General features: G+C 35.7%; 2 protein-coding genes across 2 annotated transcripts; one reads left to right on the top strand and one right to left on the bottom strand.

Annotated features, from left to right (window-relative positions):
• On the bottom strand, positions 1,072 to 3,331 carry LOC107606551 (cytochrome b561 and DOMON domain-containing protein At5g35735). The gene is made up of 3 exons (XM_016308603.2): positions 2,923 to 3,331; positions 1,981 to 2,404; positions 1,072 to 1,461 (listed from the first exon to the last, which is right to left on the bottom strand). Exons 1-3 carry the CDS (start codon positions 3,258 to 3,260, stop codon positions 1,108 to 1,110), a joined length of 1,116 nt encoding a protein of 371 aa, XP_016164089.1. The 5' UTR covers positions 3,261 to 3,331; the 3' UTR covers positions 1,072 to 1,107.
• LOC107606552 lies at positions 6,886 to 8,008 on the top strand. Its single transcript, XM_021106653.1, has 3 exons — positions 6,886 to 7,103; positions 7,599 to 7,793; positions 7,886 to 8,008. The coding sequence occupies exons 1-3, from the start codon at positions 7,023 to 7,025 to the stop codon at positions 7,970 to 7,972; spliced, it is 363 nt and encodes a 120-aa protein (XP_020962312.1). The 5' UTR covers positions 6,886 to 7,022; the 3' UTR covers positions 7,973 to 8,008.

Here is a 13,711-nt window from a genome sequence, read left to right as displayed (position 1 = left end):
GTCGAATTCTCATATTTATTATTGTAATGCAATTGTCTGGGTTGACTTTTATTTCGAGCTGTGTGAGCATGAACTTGAGGGATTTTCCGGCTTTCTCATCTTTTACATTTTCAAATTCGACATGAAACTCAATTTATGGTTGTCTTGAGTTTTCGGTGAATATGGAACATATTTTATATATTTACTTCATCAATAATTGATATTATTAGACCACAAAAAATTATAACGGAATTCTGGTATAGAATATTGCGCTCTCTCTCTCAATATATTGTTTTCTATGCTTTGACAGAAATAGTTCAAAAATTTTGTGAATGTCATAGTGCATAGAATCACGAACGAAAACGAATTTTCATACACATAACTCACTCTCTTATGAGTATTCTAAATAATTTTACCATTATGATACATCATTAAATTTGTGGTATCTTCCACCACATCAAAAACACACTTAAACAACTCTCCTCTTCGCAATAAAATTGTACTGAATTTTACCTTATATAGGAAGAGCACTTAACACATTCCCCACGTATTGCATCTCCAAGCAATTAGATTCAAACACGTGTTACCACAACCCCACGTGTTGCATCTCCAAGCAACCAGTTTGAGACATATGTCATCACGCTCCTCACGTGAGTCAACACACTCCCCTCGCATTTTGGCAGCACGTTACCCGTGTGTTGAACCTGCCCTTTTGACATGTCCACCAATTCATAAATACACCAAATGCATTCATTTCCAACCAAAACACCAATAATATTTTCATATGGATTTGGATACTCTAAAGTTTGAATTTTACTTTAGAGAGTAAAGTGTGATCTTCTACCCTTGAAGTTTCTCTTTCATATTTATTCTTGATCCCACCTATAAAATAAATGGTGAGAGATCACACTTTATTCTCTAAAGTGAAATTCAAACTTTAGAGGATTCAAATCCTTTTCATATTATAAAAAATGAGCCTATGAAATTATCTTTTTTTTAGTTTTTATAAAAAAAATTGTTTTTTATTGGTTAAACCAATAATTAACTACTAATGTCATAACTATTTACTATAATATATCATTATTCTGAAATTTTATTGGTTAAATCTGCATAAAAATTAGCTTCATCTTACATACAACTATATATGTGCATGCATGGCTTTATTAAGATATAAATTGTAGAAATCAAACTATAGACAAAAAAGAGAGAGAAGAAGAATATTACTTGGATTGTGCTAAATGTGAAAATGAGAATGCCAAAGGTTCGATGCGTGTGGAAGGTGTAATACTCTGAAGATCTTCCAAGACTAAGACCAATAGCCCAACCAGCAGTGCCAATTAGAAAACCAGTTAATTGGAAACCAACGTGGATATTGAACCAAACTTTGTCCCAAATAAATGGAAACACTCTAAAGTACCGAGCTATTATTACTCCAATTGGTAGTAGTGTTCCCCACCCTATGATGTTTAGAACTCCATGCACCTGATTAATTCATTCAATTCCAACCACAAAAAACATTACTTATGTATATATGTATTGTATGTCTCTACAAAGCACACAAGCAAAGAATTTATTCTCAATATATAATACCCATTACTATTGTTTATTGATGATGCATGCTTACTGGGTATAAATATACAAATAATGAGGTATATGAAATAAAAAAGTAAGGTTCATGATATGAATACACTTGTAGGTCTTAAGAAGAAAAAAAAAAGCAACATTAATTATAAATTTGAAGAATCCATCATGCAAAGATATGTATGTAAATTTAGAAGGAAAAAAAAAGTTATAAATCAAATCATATTAAACGTTATATCAGTTGTATTATTTGAACATATACGGAGATGTCTTTATGTAAAGATAACAACTGAGAACCATTAGATGATTTGATATGTCTAACTAAATTATCTAACATAATACAATGCAACATCTTGGTTATGATTTTCACATGAAGACATCTGTAGCCACCTCGGAATATAAAGGTGATAAGAAACTTACTGATCTAAGGAATCTCCGGTTCTGACCATAGCTTTGGCCATCGGGAGAAGTGATGTTAATTGTCTCAGTGCTATCCACATTCTGAAGGGTGACTCTGTGCTGCAATGGTTGGTCACCATTAACATCATCTCCAACTTGCCACACATGGTTAAGCCTAGTTATGTTATACTCTGGAAAAGGAAGGATCAACTTTGCATACAGAGTAGTGCATTGCTTAGTGCCATTGCTCCATGCTTGCTTATCCAACACATTTAGCCCAAACTCCGATGGAGACGTCGGCCAAAGCCTGCAACCCTTTCTTGTCTCTTTGGTTACGTCATACGTGTGCACATCCGTCGTCCCCTTGTTGTGTTTGATGGCTATGATGGCTTTGGTTCCCACCATCTGTGGCTTCTTTCCTGGGTTCACACCCCATGCTACCCACCTATTTGCATAAATACAAGTTTTGAATCCGATATGTTCTTATAATTAATAAGAAAAAAGATTAAAGACAAATGTTAGGTGAGTAAATTTTTCTTATATCATTTGCATTATATTTGAGCCAACATTAACATTTTTCTTTATAGAAAATGAAATTTAACATTAGGGATGAAATAGACCAGACACAATCTAAGTTTTGACCCGACCTATCTTTTCATAAGCCTGATTAACTTGTGAGCATATATAATGATAGCCACCATAGACTCCAACATATATAAATAGTTATGTTATAATTAAAAAATGCAATGAATAAGGTTTAAACTTTTAATCATCAATGAACAAAAAAAAAAGTTATAACTAATGAACTACTTATTTTAATGATAACAATGAATAAATTTGATTGCATTCATAAGATAATAATATAAAACAACTGTATGTTAATGACTTGGTACATTGGAATTAAACACTGATATGCATATCAGACTAGAAGTATTCATGCATCATATAATAATAACTACCCACCCTTCATAGTGTCTGAGCTTTGCCCGGAAAAAGATCTCAATGAGTGTGCCATTGACGGTGGTGGTGTTGGTGCTGTTGTTGGTGGTGGTCAAATTGCTGTAGTTCCAGGCAAACTCGGCGTCTAGAGTGCGCAATTTCTTGCAGCCTGATACATTGAATTTCCTTGCTTCAAGTTGATCAGCAAAGTCATCACTGCAGTATAATAGAGGATTTGTTGGACCATAATTGTTATCACCAAATGCAACAATGGAGAGAAAACCCAAAACCAAAATGGTTATTAGTAGTGGTAAGGTAGTTTTAGAAGAAGATGCCATGCTTTGTTGGCCTTTGTTCATCATCTTTGTTTCTTTTTCTTTTGGTTTTTTATGGTAAGAGGGAATATATATATAGATAGAAAAATCAGTACTTTAAGTCTTTCTTTGGTGTAACAGAGTTTTATAACAGCTATGTTCTTTCTTTTTTGCTTTTTCTCTTTTTCTCCAAAGAGATTGGCAAGATACTTCCCCATCCAAGAGGATAAGAATTTATACACCTAATATAATTCACCAATATATGTTAGGTACAAAAGTCCTTTTTAATTACCAAAATTAGAGTGTTGTTTATTGTCAAATTAATTAATATTAATTCACCAATATATGTATATACTTTGAACACATGATTATAACTATCATCGTGTATCATTTAATCTGCAAACACTTATGTTATTCTTAGATTTTAATATAATCTTTGTTCTATTATCAAACTAACTCTTTTTTGTTTTATCTTCCAATTAAGTGATAATAAATATAGCAACCACGTTTAAGGTTGCATTGAGTTAGCATCCATAGATACCATAGAACATAAATATGTTTGATTACATTGAAACAAAAACATAAAAAATAAGACATAAGTATTATATCTTAATGTGTCATGTCTTTAAAAAGATAAATGAAGCAAGCTAGGTCGTGTATCACATTGAATCGTTTTCTCAGAACACTTTCTGAAAAGAGAAACTAAAGAATACAGGAATATGGAGATTATTATGCTTACGTGATAGGTGGGAAACTCTCTCAAACATGCCCTGAGATCCTGAAACAGTAAGTTGCTGATACATAAATGTATTCATTCCTTTAAGAGGGAGCCACCTACGTTTCATTTCATGCAAATCTTGTATTGGATAATTGGAATACGAGACAAAGTGGCTGCTCATCTTTATCCATAATTCCATATATACCCACGTACCAAAATATTCAGCTACCTAAACCCATAAGAGAAAAATAAGAAAGAAATGATTCAGCTAACAAATAAACAAATACTTTATAAAAATGATACCTTTCTTTATAATTGCAGTAAGTACTTAGTAAGGAGAATATCTATAAGATAAAATGTTCTTCTTCTTCTTGCTCTTCTTCTCATACATCACATAAAATGATAAAAGGTACAATACAGTATCTAACAAATAAAATTATATTTGTAGAAATTAATTCCTATACAGTAAAAGTGACTCTGAGGAGGCACTGCAGTGAAATGCAGTTCACATATTTTTTGTGAAAGAAGAGAGAAAGGAACAAACAATAATATGATTTCAAAGATTAGAAACTTATGATTTTATTGAAGAATTTATCTGACTTCGGAAATCAGATAAAAGGTTGAAGAATATAACTTCATTTTGTTTTTTAACATGTCCTGAAGTTTCCAGATGATTCTTGCAGCTAAGATTACTTGGGCCTCATCTCCATATTCAATTCTTGATAGAAATCACCATTTATCACCTTCACACTTTTTGATGCAAGAGCTTGAACCATTTTCCACCTTAATTACCCTTTGAGGGGCAGATGCAGAAGGCCAAGAAAAACTGACTTTAACTCGCAACAAGGACATCTTCCAGAAGAACATTGCAACCGATAAATTGAAATGCTAATAAGTTACCACTTTTACATGGAGTTAAATACAGAACCCACAAATAACCCTGTCTTGCTGTATATATATCCATAAATAAATAATATTTGTTCTAGAAAAATCTCTAATAGAATGAAGGAAATGTTGTCTGGTGTTTCTCATATTCCTTTTACCAGTGACCTAGGTAAATACTTGGGGATGAACCTTAATCATCCTCGAGTTGCTAGGTCTGTTTTTTCGCACTCTTTAGAGAAGATCAAGAATAGGCTGGCTAGTTGGAAAGGTCGACTCCTAAACAGAGCAGGCAGGCTTTGCTTAATTAAATCTATTGCTTCTTCTCTTCCTATTTACCAGATGCAAGTGACACTTTTTCCTACTTCAATTTGTCAAAAGATTGATTCTGTACTTAGACAATTCTTGTGGAAGGGAAAGGTGGGGGAGTGTTGCTTAAGCTTGGTCAAGTGGAACAAAGTTGTCACTCCAAGAAAATATGAAGGTTTGGGAATTAGAGATACTCAATGTGTGAATTTTGCTTTATTAGGAAAGCTTGTTTGGCAATTACTGGATAATAAAGACAAGCTTTTGGTAAGGATTATGTTGGCAAAATATTTATCTGGGGGTTCTTGTTTTTCACCCAATTTTTCTAATAATGTTTCAAGCACGTGGCGAGCAATTTATAAGATAATAGAAAATCTTTGTGATGGTTTTGAATGGTGTATAGACAGGATGTCTCAATCCTTTTGGTATCATGCTTAGCGACCATCTGGAACGCTAGTTCCTTTGGCTCCTTTTGTACACATTTCTGATTCTCTCTTGAAACTAGAAGATGTCTGGCACCATGGACATTGGTGGTGGGATATTCTTTGCACAATGATTCCGAAAGAAATTAAACTTGATTTGATGCTCTTTGATCCTATCAAGCAAGCAGGAGATAAAACAGGTTGGTTTTGGATAAACTCAAATACTCTCACCTACTCGACTAAAAGCGGGTTGGTATGAATGGCTATTGAAGAAGAAATTTGGCTGGAATGATAATGAAAATTAGCTTTGGCTTTGGCGCTTGAGAATACCAGAGAAGATAAAGTGTCTGCTCTGACTTTGCCTCAATAACGAAGTTCCCACAGCTAGCTACCGGTTTCAAAGAGGTCTTGCTACTTCTGATTTTTGTCAGAGATGTTATCTTGCTCTAGAGGATATTAACCATTGCTTTAGGACTTGCCAAAAAACTCGTCAGATTTGGATTAGCTTAAACTTGGAAATGACCGCTGTGGATTTTGGTTTGGATTTTGTGTCTTGGATTCGTTCTAACCTAAAAAAAAATGAGTTCCTCTTTGCAGCGGCCTTTTGGTGGATTTGGAGGGACAGGAACAATGACATCTTCCATCAAGATGATCCATGGAATAGGGAGAAAATTGTTTACTTGGCTAAACATGCTACTCGAGATTTCTCCAATGTCATTACCACCCAAAAACATATTACTCCTTCCTCTTTGCAATGTAACTATATTACTCATTCCTCTTTGCAATGTAACTGGGAATCACCTCCGATAAATGTCTGTAAAGTGAACTGTGATGCAAACATTTTTGAAAATGAGCAATTAGCTAGTTTTGGGTGTATTATTAGAGACAACATGGGAATTCGGATAAAAGGTTGTTCTGCCAGTATGCCTCTTTCTAGTGTTCTCTGTTGTGAGTTTCATGCTATTTGGAGAGGACTTGTTATGGCTTGGGATTGCGAGTGCAAAGAGGTCATATGTGAAACTGATAATCTTGATGCGTTTCTTTTTATTTCACGAGACACAACCAGCATGATTAGGACTGACTATGATTTACTTGACAAAATCAAAGAGATGCTCCAGCGTAATTTGACAATTACGGTAGTACTCATTCAGCGCACAGCAAACAGAATGGCTGATTTAATGGTGAAAACTGCTGCTTTTAATAAGCAGGTATACTTGGAACGGTTGCTACCCCGTAATAGTTTAGAGTTTAGTATTAGAGAAGAATTCTACTCTTTTTCTTAGGTCTTTTTTTATGTTATTTCCAGTCATAAAAAAAAATAATATTTTTGAATAACAATAAGAAAAAGACTTAACCAACTGTGGAAGAAACGCTGGAAAGAAAGTGCCGATATTTGGTGGCGACTTCAGTCTTCGCTGTGAAACCTCTCAGCTCAGTTCTTGTTTCTTCGTTCGATGGAATTCAGGCCCCGCAACTACACCGATGCGTGAATCTCACGCTCTACCTCGCCTACGCGCCGATGCTCACCCTCTTTCAGCTGCACCCTCTCCGCCACTCCCTCAGGTTCAATTATTCTCTCTCTCTTTTGATCTTTCACTAGCACTTCACTGTTTCGGATATACCACGAATCACGCTGATAGATTTGATTTTGTTTAGTCGTAAGCAAATTATTATGTCTTAGTATTTCTGTTTAAGCTAGTTATTTTCTGTTAGCTTCTGTTTAGTGTAGGTTAATGATTTCAATGTTGTTGAGCTTAGTGATATGATCGTAGTGAGTTTCATAACAAAATCTGGCGAGAGAAAGTGTTCTATAGATAGAGATTTTTGTTATGTTTAACTACACAGCAAAATGCAGGGAGGATTTGGTTAAGTAACTTCATTTGAGGACTTGTTAATATTTGTTGAAATGCTTAGTGAATTTTTATTTCTGAGTAGTAGTTGTCTATGTTATGATTTTCAGGTTGATTCGATTTTTTTTATTGTGTTTGGAATTTCCGTTACTTGCATTGGTCTCAATACTTAGTTGTTGTGTTGATGTTCTTGATTTCTTGTTTTTAGGGTGATGTTGTGGAAAGTGGTAACAGTGATTTCTTTGATCCACTGAGAGGAACTGATAACGAGGCAAAGGTCGAATCTCCTGATCCTGACAACCTCAGCAATGCGGTGGATCATCATCCAACCAAGGAGTGGACCTCTTTCAGGAGATTACTAATGCAGAGGTTTCCTGTCACCAAAATGGTTTCAATGTCTTCAGTAAGCTTTTCAAAATGGTTTCCTTTTTGTTCTGTAACCCTTTATTTTTTTTAGTTAATCATAATGGCTAATTATTTCTATTTTAATCACAGATGCCTGATCTTCGAATGAGAAATGCAAAATGCATGCCCATATCTATTACATTGTTTATCCTTCTTTTATTTACTTATTTATTTTAAAAAAAATTGTATTTGTCTCTATTTATTTATGTGATGTCATGATTTTCAGTGCATGAGAAATCTTCAACAATTATGCATTTGGAGGAACTGGACGATCCACAAAAATTCGGTCCCATAATGGTTATGCTGGTTGGAACTTCTTGAAACCGAAATTACCTATGCTAATAAAATTAAACATTATTAGGGTTCTTCTCATTATTATAATGGAAAATAAAAAAAATTGCTGATTGTTTGCCCTGCTTTTTTTTTCCCCTTCTTCAACCTGTGTTTTATGGTGATCTAAATATATCTTTACTTTGCCAAAGGGACAAGTCAGTGAAGTTCTTGCAGAGCTGGGATTGATGAAGAATCAACAGGATTTTGGGAGTGTTTCATGTGTTTCAGTTGTTCTGCATCATTTATTGAACGAACTCCCTATTGAAATAGTTAGTTCAAACGCTCTACAGATGCTTCATCTAATTGAATTTAGCAAGGATTGCATATGTCCTAAGGTCCAAGCTATTGGTGTCTAGCCTTATTGTTTGTTTCTTTACCAATTCTTGGCTTTTCTTTTTCTTTTCTTTCTTATTTTACTTCATTCTCAAGGGATATTCATTGATGAAAGGCTTTATGATAGCAACTTAGTTCACACTACAAAGGGCATTTTATTATGTAGCTTTTGTTATTTGAGCTAACCATTAAATCAAACAAGTACCACCACTGAATTCTCATTCTAATTTCCACAACATTGGACAATCACTCTCTATTTCAAACATTTTTCTTTTATTCATGCAGCAGGGAATAAAACAGAATTTAGCAGATGAGTTATGACAAGCACAATGCAGGCTAGCATTTTTGGCAAACATCTTCACTTATACCTAATTGAACAATTCAGCAAGACATAGAAATCCCAAGTCAAAATACTTCACAACAACAAGGATTAAGTATCAATACAACCTGTTGGGAATGTCTCTCAGCTTTTTCTTCTGTCATCATTATTTCTCTCTGTTGTTCCTCCTTTGGATGATGATGCAGACCTCTTTCACAGATTGAATGTTTTCCTGCATAATCTTTAGAAGTTGCTTGTTTCTCAAGTCCTTAGGCAGCTGGTTAGTATGCAAGATTTGCTTGTAGGCTTTTGAACTTATTTTTGGTGTGTGAACACCAAACTTAGTTCCTTGCCAATGCTCCTTATGCAACAAGTCTTCCACATATATATGAAACCTTGTGCCTTTGCTGAAGGTCATAAAACTAAAAACTAGAAAACAGACAGTGGGTGCAACAATATGTTTCTTATCTCACTCTCAGGAACACATTTTCTAATCATTCCATCTGAACACCTCCTGAATAAGAATGGTTCATCCCATAGGAATTTTTTTGTTTCATTGAGTAACTTCTTCACTTGTTGCTTGGTGAATTCCTTGGGAATCTTTCTTCCAACCTTATAGTTTGCAATGTCTGCAAACCAAGGGGCTTGTTGGATCTGTAAGAGATGTTCATCTGGAAGGCTTTCATTCACTGGATGTGAGGCTTCTTGAATTGTTTCTTGTGGCAATCTTGATAGATGATCAGCAACTTGGTTCTCACTACCCTTCCTGTCCTTTATTTCAATGTCAAACTCTTGTAGAAACAATATCCATCTGATAAGTCTCGGTTTGGCATGCTGTTTTGACATCAAATACTTAAGGGCGGCATGGTCAGTATAAACTACAATCTTGGATCCAATCAAGTATGATGTAAACTTATCAAATGCATAAACCACAGCCAATAATTCCTTCTCTGTTGTGGTGTAATTTTTTTGAGCTTCATTCAATACTTTGCTTGCATAATAGATGACATGGTGTAAATTTCCCTTCCTTTGTCCCAACACAGCACCAATTGCAATGTCACTTGTATCACACATGAGTTCAAAGGGTAATCCCCAATCTGGGGGTGTGATGATTGGTGCAGTTGTGAGTTTAGTTTTCAAAGTTTCAAAGGCATGCTGACAGCTTTCATCAAAAATAAAAGGATTGTCAACCACCAACAGATTGCTAAGTGGTTTGGCTATTTTTGAGAAATCCTTAATAAATCTTCTATAAAATCCAGCATGTCCTAAGAACTTCTAACGACTTTCACATTAGTTGGTGAAAGAAGTTTTTCTATGATTTCTACCTTTGCCTTGTCAACTTCTATCCCTTTTCTTGAAACTTTGTGACCAAGAACAATTCCTTCGGGTACCATAAAATGACATTTTTCCTAATTTAAAACCAAATTGGTTTCTTGGCACCATTTCAAGACTAGGGTAAGATGATGCAAGCAAGCATTGAAAGTATCACCAAAAACAGAAAAATCATCCATGAAAACTTCAATAAACTTTTCTACCATATCTGAGAAGATTGATAGCATGCATTTTTGAAATGTAGCTGGGGCATTACACAATCCAAATGGCATCATTCTGTATGCGAAGACTCCAAAAGGGCAGGTGAAAGATGTCTTCTCTTGATCCATGGGGTCAACCACTATTTGATTATATCTGGTGGGTTTAATTTCTTCTATGGCAAGATTTTTCATCATTGAGAGAGGCATCAAGTTGATACTAGCTCCCAAATCACAGAGGGCTTTCTCCAATGTCATTTTACCTATGGTGCATGATATGACAAAACTTCCTGGATCTTTGAGCTTTGGTGGAATATCCCTTTGAATTACTGAACTGCATTCTTCAGTGAGCATAATGGTCTCCTTCTCATGCTAGCTTTTCTTCTTATTGATAAGCTCTTTCAAGAATTTTGTATATAGAGGCATCTGCTCTAATGCTTCAGCCAGTGGGATATTAATCTCCAACTTCTTGAAGACTTCAAGGAATTTGGGGAAGTGTTGATCCTTGGTTTCCTTGTTGAACCTTTGAGGATATGAGAAAGGAGGTGTGAAAGTCTTCACCACTTGCTCTGCCCTTGAGATGGTTCCTCTATTACTTGCTTCCCTTTCCTTGAATCTTGTGGCTGGTCATCCTTCTCTTTAACCTTCTCTTGAGCTTGCTTGCTTACTGTCATTTCTTCCTTGTTGTTGGCCTCATCTTTCTCAGCTGGCTTCTTACCATTCTCCATAGGCTTCTTATTGTCTTCTTTGTCATTCACCAAAGTTCTTCCACTCCTTAATTGGATGGCTTTGCATTCTTCTTTAGGATTTGGAATGGTATCACTTGGGAGTGAGCTTGTTGGTCTTTCAATCACTGCTTGCTTGGACAATTGTCCAATTTGCCTTTCTAAATTTCTCATTGAGGCTTCATGATTCTTGCTGGTCATCTCCTGATGCTTCATCATCTTTTCCATCAGTATCTCCAAGTTGGAGATCCTTTGAGCATCTTGTGGTATTTGTGGTTGGTTATGAGATGTTGAGGGTGGATGATAGTTATTTTGGTTAGTGGTTGGGTTATTGGGTGGATAATAGCTAGAATTGGGATGGTTGTTTTGGGGTTTTCTATATGGATTGTTGATTAGCGGATAATTTATACGCTTTTTGGCATTGTTTTTAGTATGTTTTTAGTATAATCTAGTTAGTTTTTATTATATTTTTTATTAGTTTTTAATTAAAAATCACATTTCTGGACTTTACTATGAGTTTGTGTGTTTTTCTGTGATTTCAGGTATTTTCTGGCTGAAATTGAGGGACCTGAGCAAAAATCAGATTCAGAGGCTGACAAAGGACTGCAGATGCTGTTGGATTCTGACCTCCCTGCACTCGAAGTGGATTTTCTGGAGCTACAGAACTCCAAATGGCGCGCTCTCAATTGCGTTGGAAAGTAGACATTCAGGGCTTTCCAGCAATATATAATAGTCCATACTTTGCCCGAGTTTAGATGACGCAAACTGGCGTTCAACGCCAGCTCTCTGCCCAATTCTGGAGTTAAACGCCAGAAACAGGTTGCAAAGCAGAGTTAAACGCCAGAAACACGTTACAAACTGGTGTTTAACTCCAAGAAAGACCTCTGTACGTGTAAAGCTTAAGCTCAGCCCAAGCACACACCAAGTGGGCCCCTGAAGTGGATTTCTACATCATTTACTTATTTCTGTAATCCTAGTAACTAGTCTGATATAAATAGAACTTTTTTACTATTGTATTAGACATCTTTGATTAGTTTTATGCTATCTTAGATCTTTATGGAGGCTGGCCTCTCGGCCATGCCTAGACCTTGTTCTTATGTATTTTCAATGGTAGAGTTTCTACACACCATAGATTAAGGTGTGGAGCTCTGCTGTTCCTTGAGAATTAATGCAAACTACTACTGTTTTCTATTCAATTCAAGCTTATTCCAATTCTAAGATATTCATTCAAACTTCAACATGAATGTGATGATCGTGACAGTCATCATCATTCCCAACCCATGAACGCGTGCCTGACAACCACTTCCGTTCTTGAAAGCATCTCCATACACTTATCTGAAATTCTCACCAATGAATTACATAAGTATCTTTATCCTATTTTATATTTTAATTATGTTTTAATTATCAATTCACTATAACCATTTGAATCCGCCTGACTGAGATTTGCAAGATGACCATAGCTTGCTTCAAGCCGACAATCTCCGTGGGATCGACCCTTACTCACGTAAGGTTTATTACTTGGACGACCCAGTGCACTTGCTGGTTAGTTGTGCGAAGTTGTGACAAAGAGCTAATATTATGAACGTGCGTATTGAGTTTTTAGCGCCGTTACCAAGAAATGAACGATCACGATTTCGTGCACCAATTGTGGTTAGTGTTCTGCTGGTTGTTGTGGTTTGTGTTTCTTGAGTTGTTTTTGTTTGAATTTCTTTGCCATGGCTGCTGGTTTTGGTTTTGGTTGTCTCCCCATCTTAGGTTTGGGTGGTTCTTCCAAGAGGGGTTATATGTGTCTCCATGGAATTCATTCTGGCTGGATCCTTGGTTGTGCATGTAGTTCACTTGTTCCTGCTGCTGATCTTCACTATTTTTCTCATTTTGTCCCCACCCAGTTGGTGGATGATTGGTGACATTTACTGATGCAACTTGCAAACTGTTAATTCTCTTAGCCATCTGCTCAAATTATTGCTGGATTTGTTGCTGCATTACCTTGTTTTGAGCCAGAATAGTGTCCACACCTTCCAACTCCAAGACTCCTTTCCTTTGGGCTGGTTGGCGTTGTCTCTGATGAGCAAAGAAATATTGATTGTTTGCCACCATATCAATGAGGTTTTAGGCCTCCTCCGATGTCTTCATTAATTGCAAAGAACCTCCTGCTGAGTGATCTAGTGCTTCCTGAGCTTTCAAAGTCAAGCCTTCATAGAAATTCTGCAGTATGTCCCATTCATTAAACATTTCAGGGGAAAACTTTCTAATCAAGGCCTTGTATCTCTCCCAATAAGTTCAGTTCAGTATCAAACAGAAATGGAAAATTACTTGAAGAAGCAAAACAAAAAGAAGCTGAGCTCAATTATGAAATTCTCAAAGAGAAATTGAAGATCCAAGAAGAGCAATGAGACTAGAAAGCAGATCTAGATCTCAATCACTTCCTTGATCAAACAGAAAAATAAATTGCAGAAGAAATGTAAATGAAACAGCAATGAAATTCAGATCCAATTCCTCAATTCTTAGAATTATGCAGAAGAACAAAGATGAATTTCAGATCAAGAATTGAAACAGAATTCCTTCAATCTCAATCCAAAATTCAAAACAGAAGATGGAAGTTGTAGAAGTAAGAACAAAATGAAAGAAAACTCAGATCTCAATCCCAATTCCCAAATTTCAAATGAAAATTCTAATG

The sequence above is a fragment of the Arachis ipaensis genome, chromosome B07 (genome assembly GCF_000816755.2).
Source record: "Arachis ipaensis cultivar K30076 chromosome B07, Araip1.1, whole genome shotgun sequence".
Lineage (NCBI taxonomy): Eukaryota > Viridiplantae > Streptophyta > Magnoliopsida > Fabales > Fabaceae > Arachis > Arachis ipaensis.
This window is presented reverse-complemented; position numbering and strand designations above follow the sequence as displayed.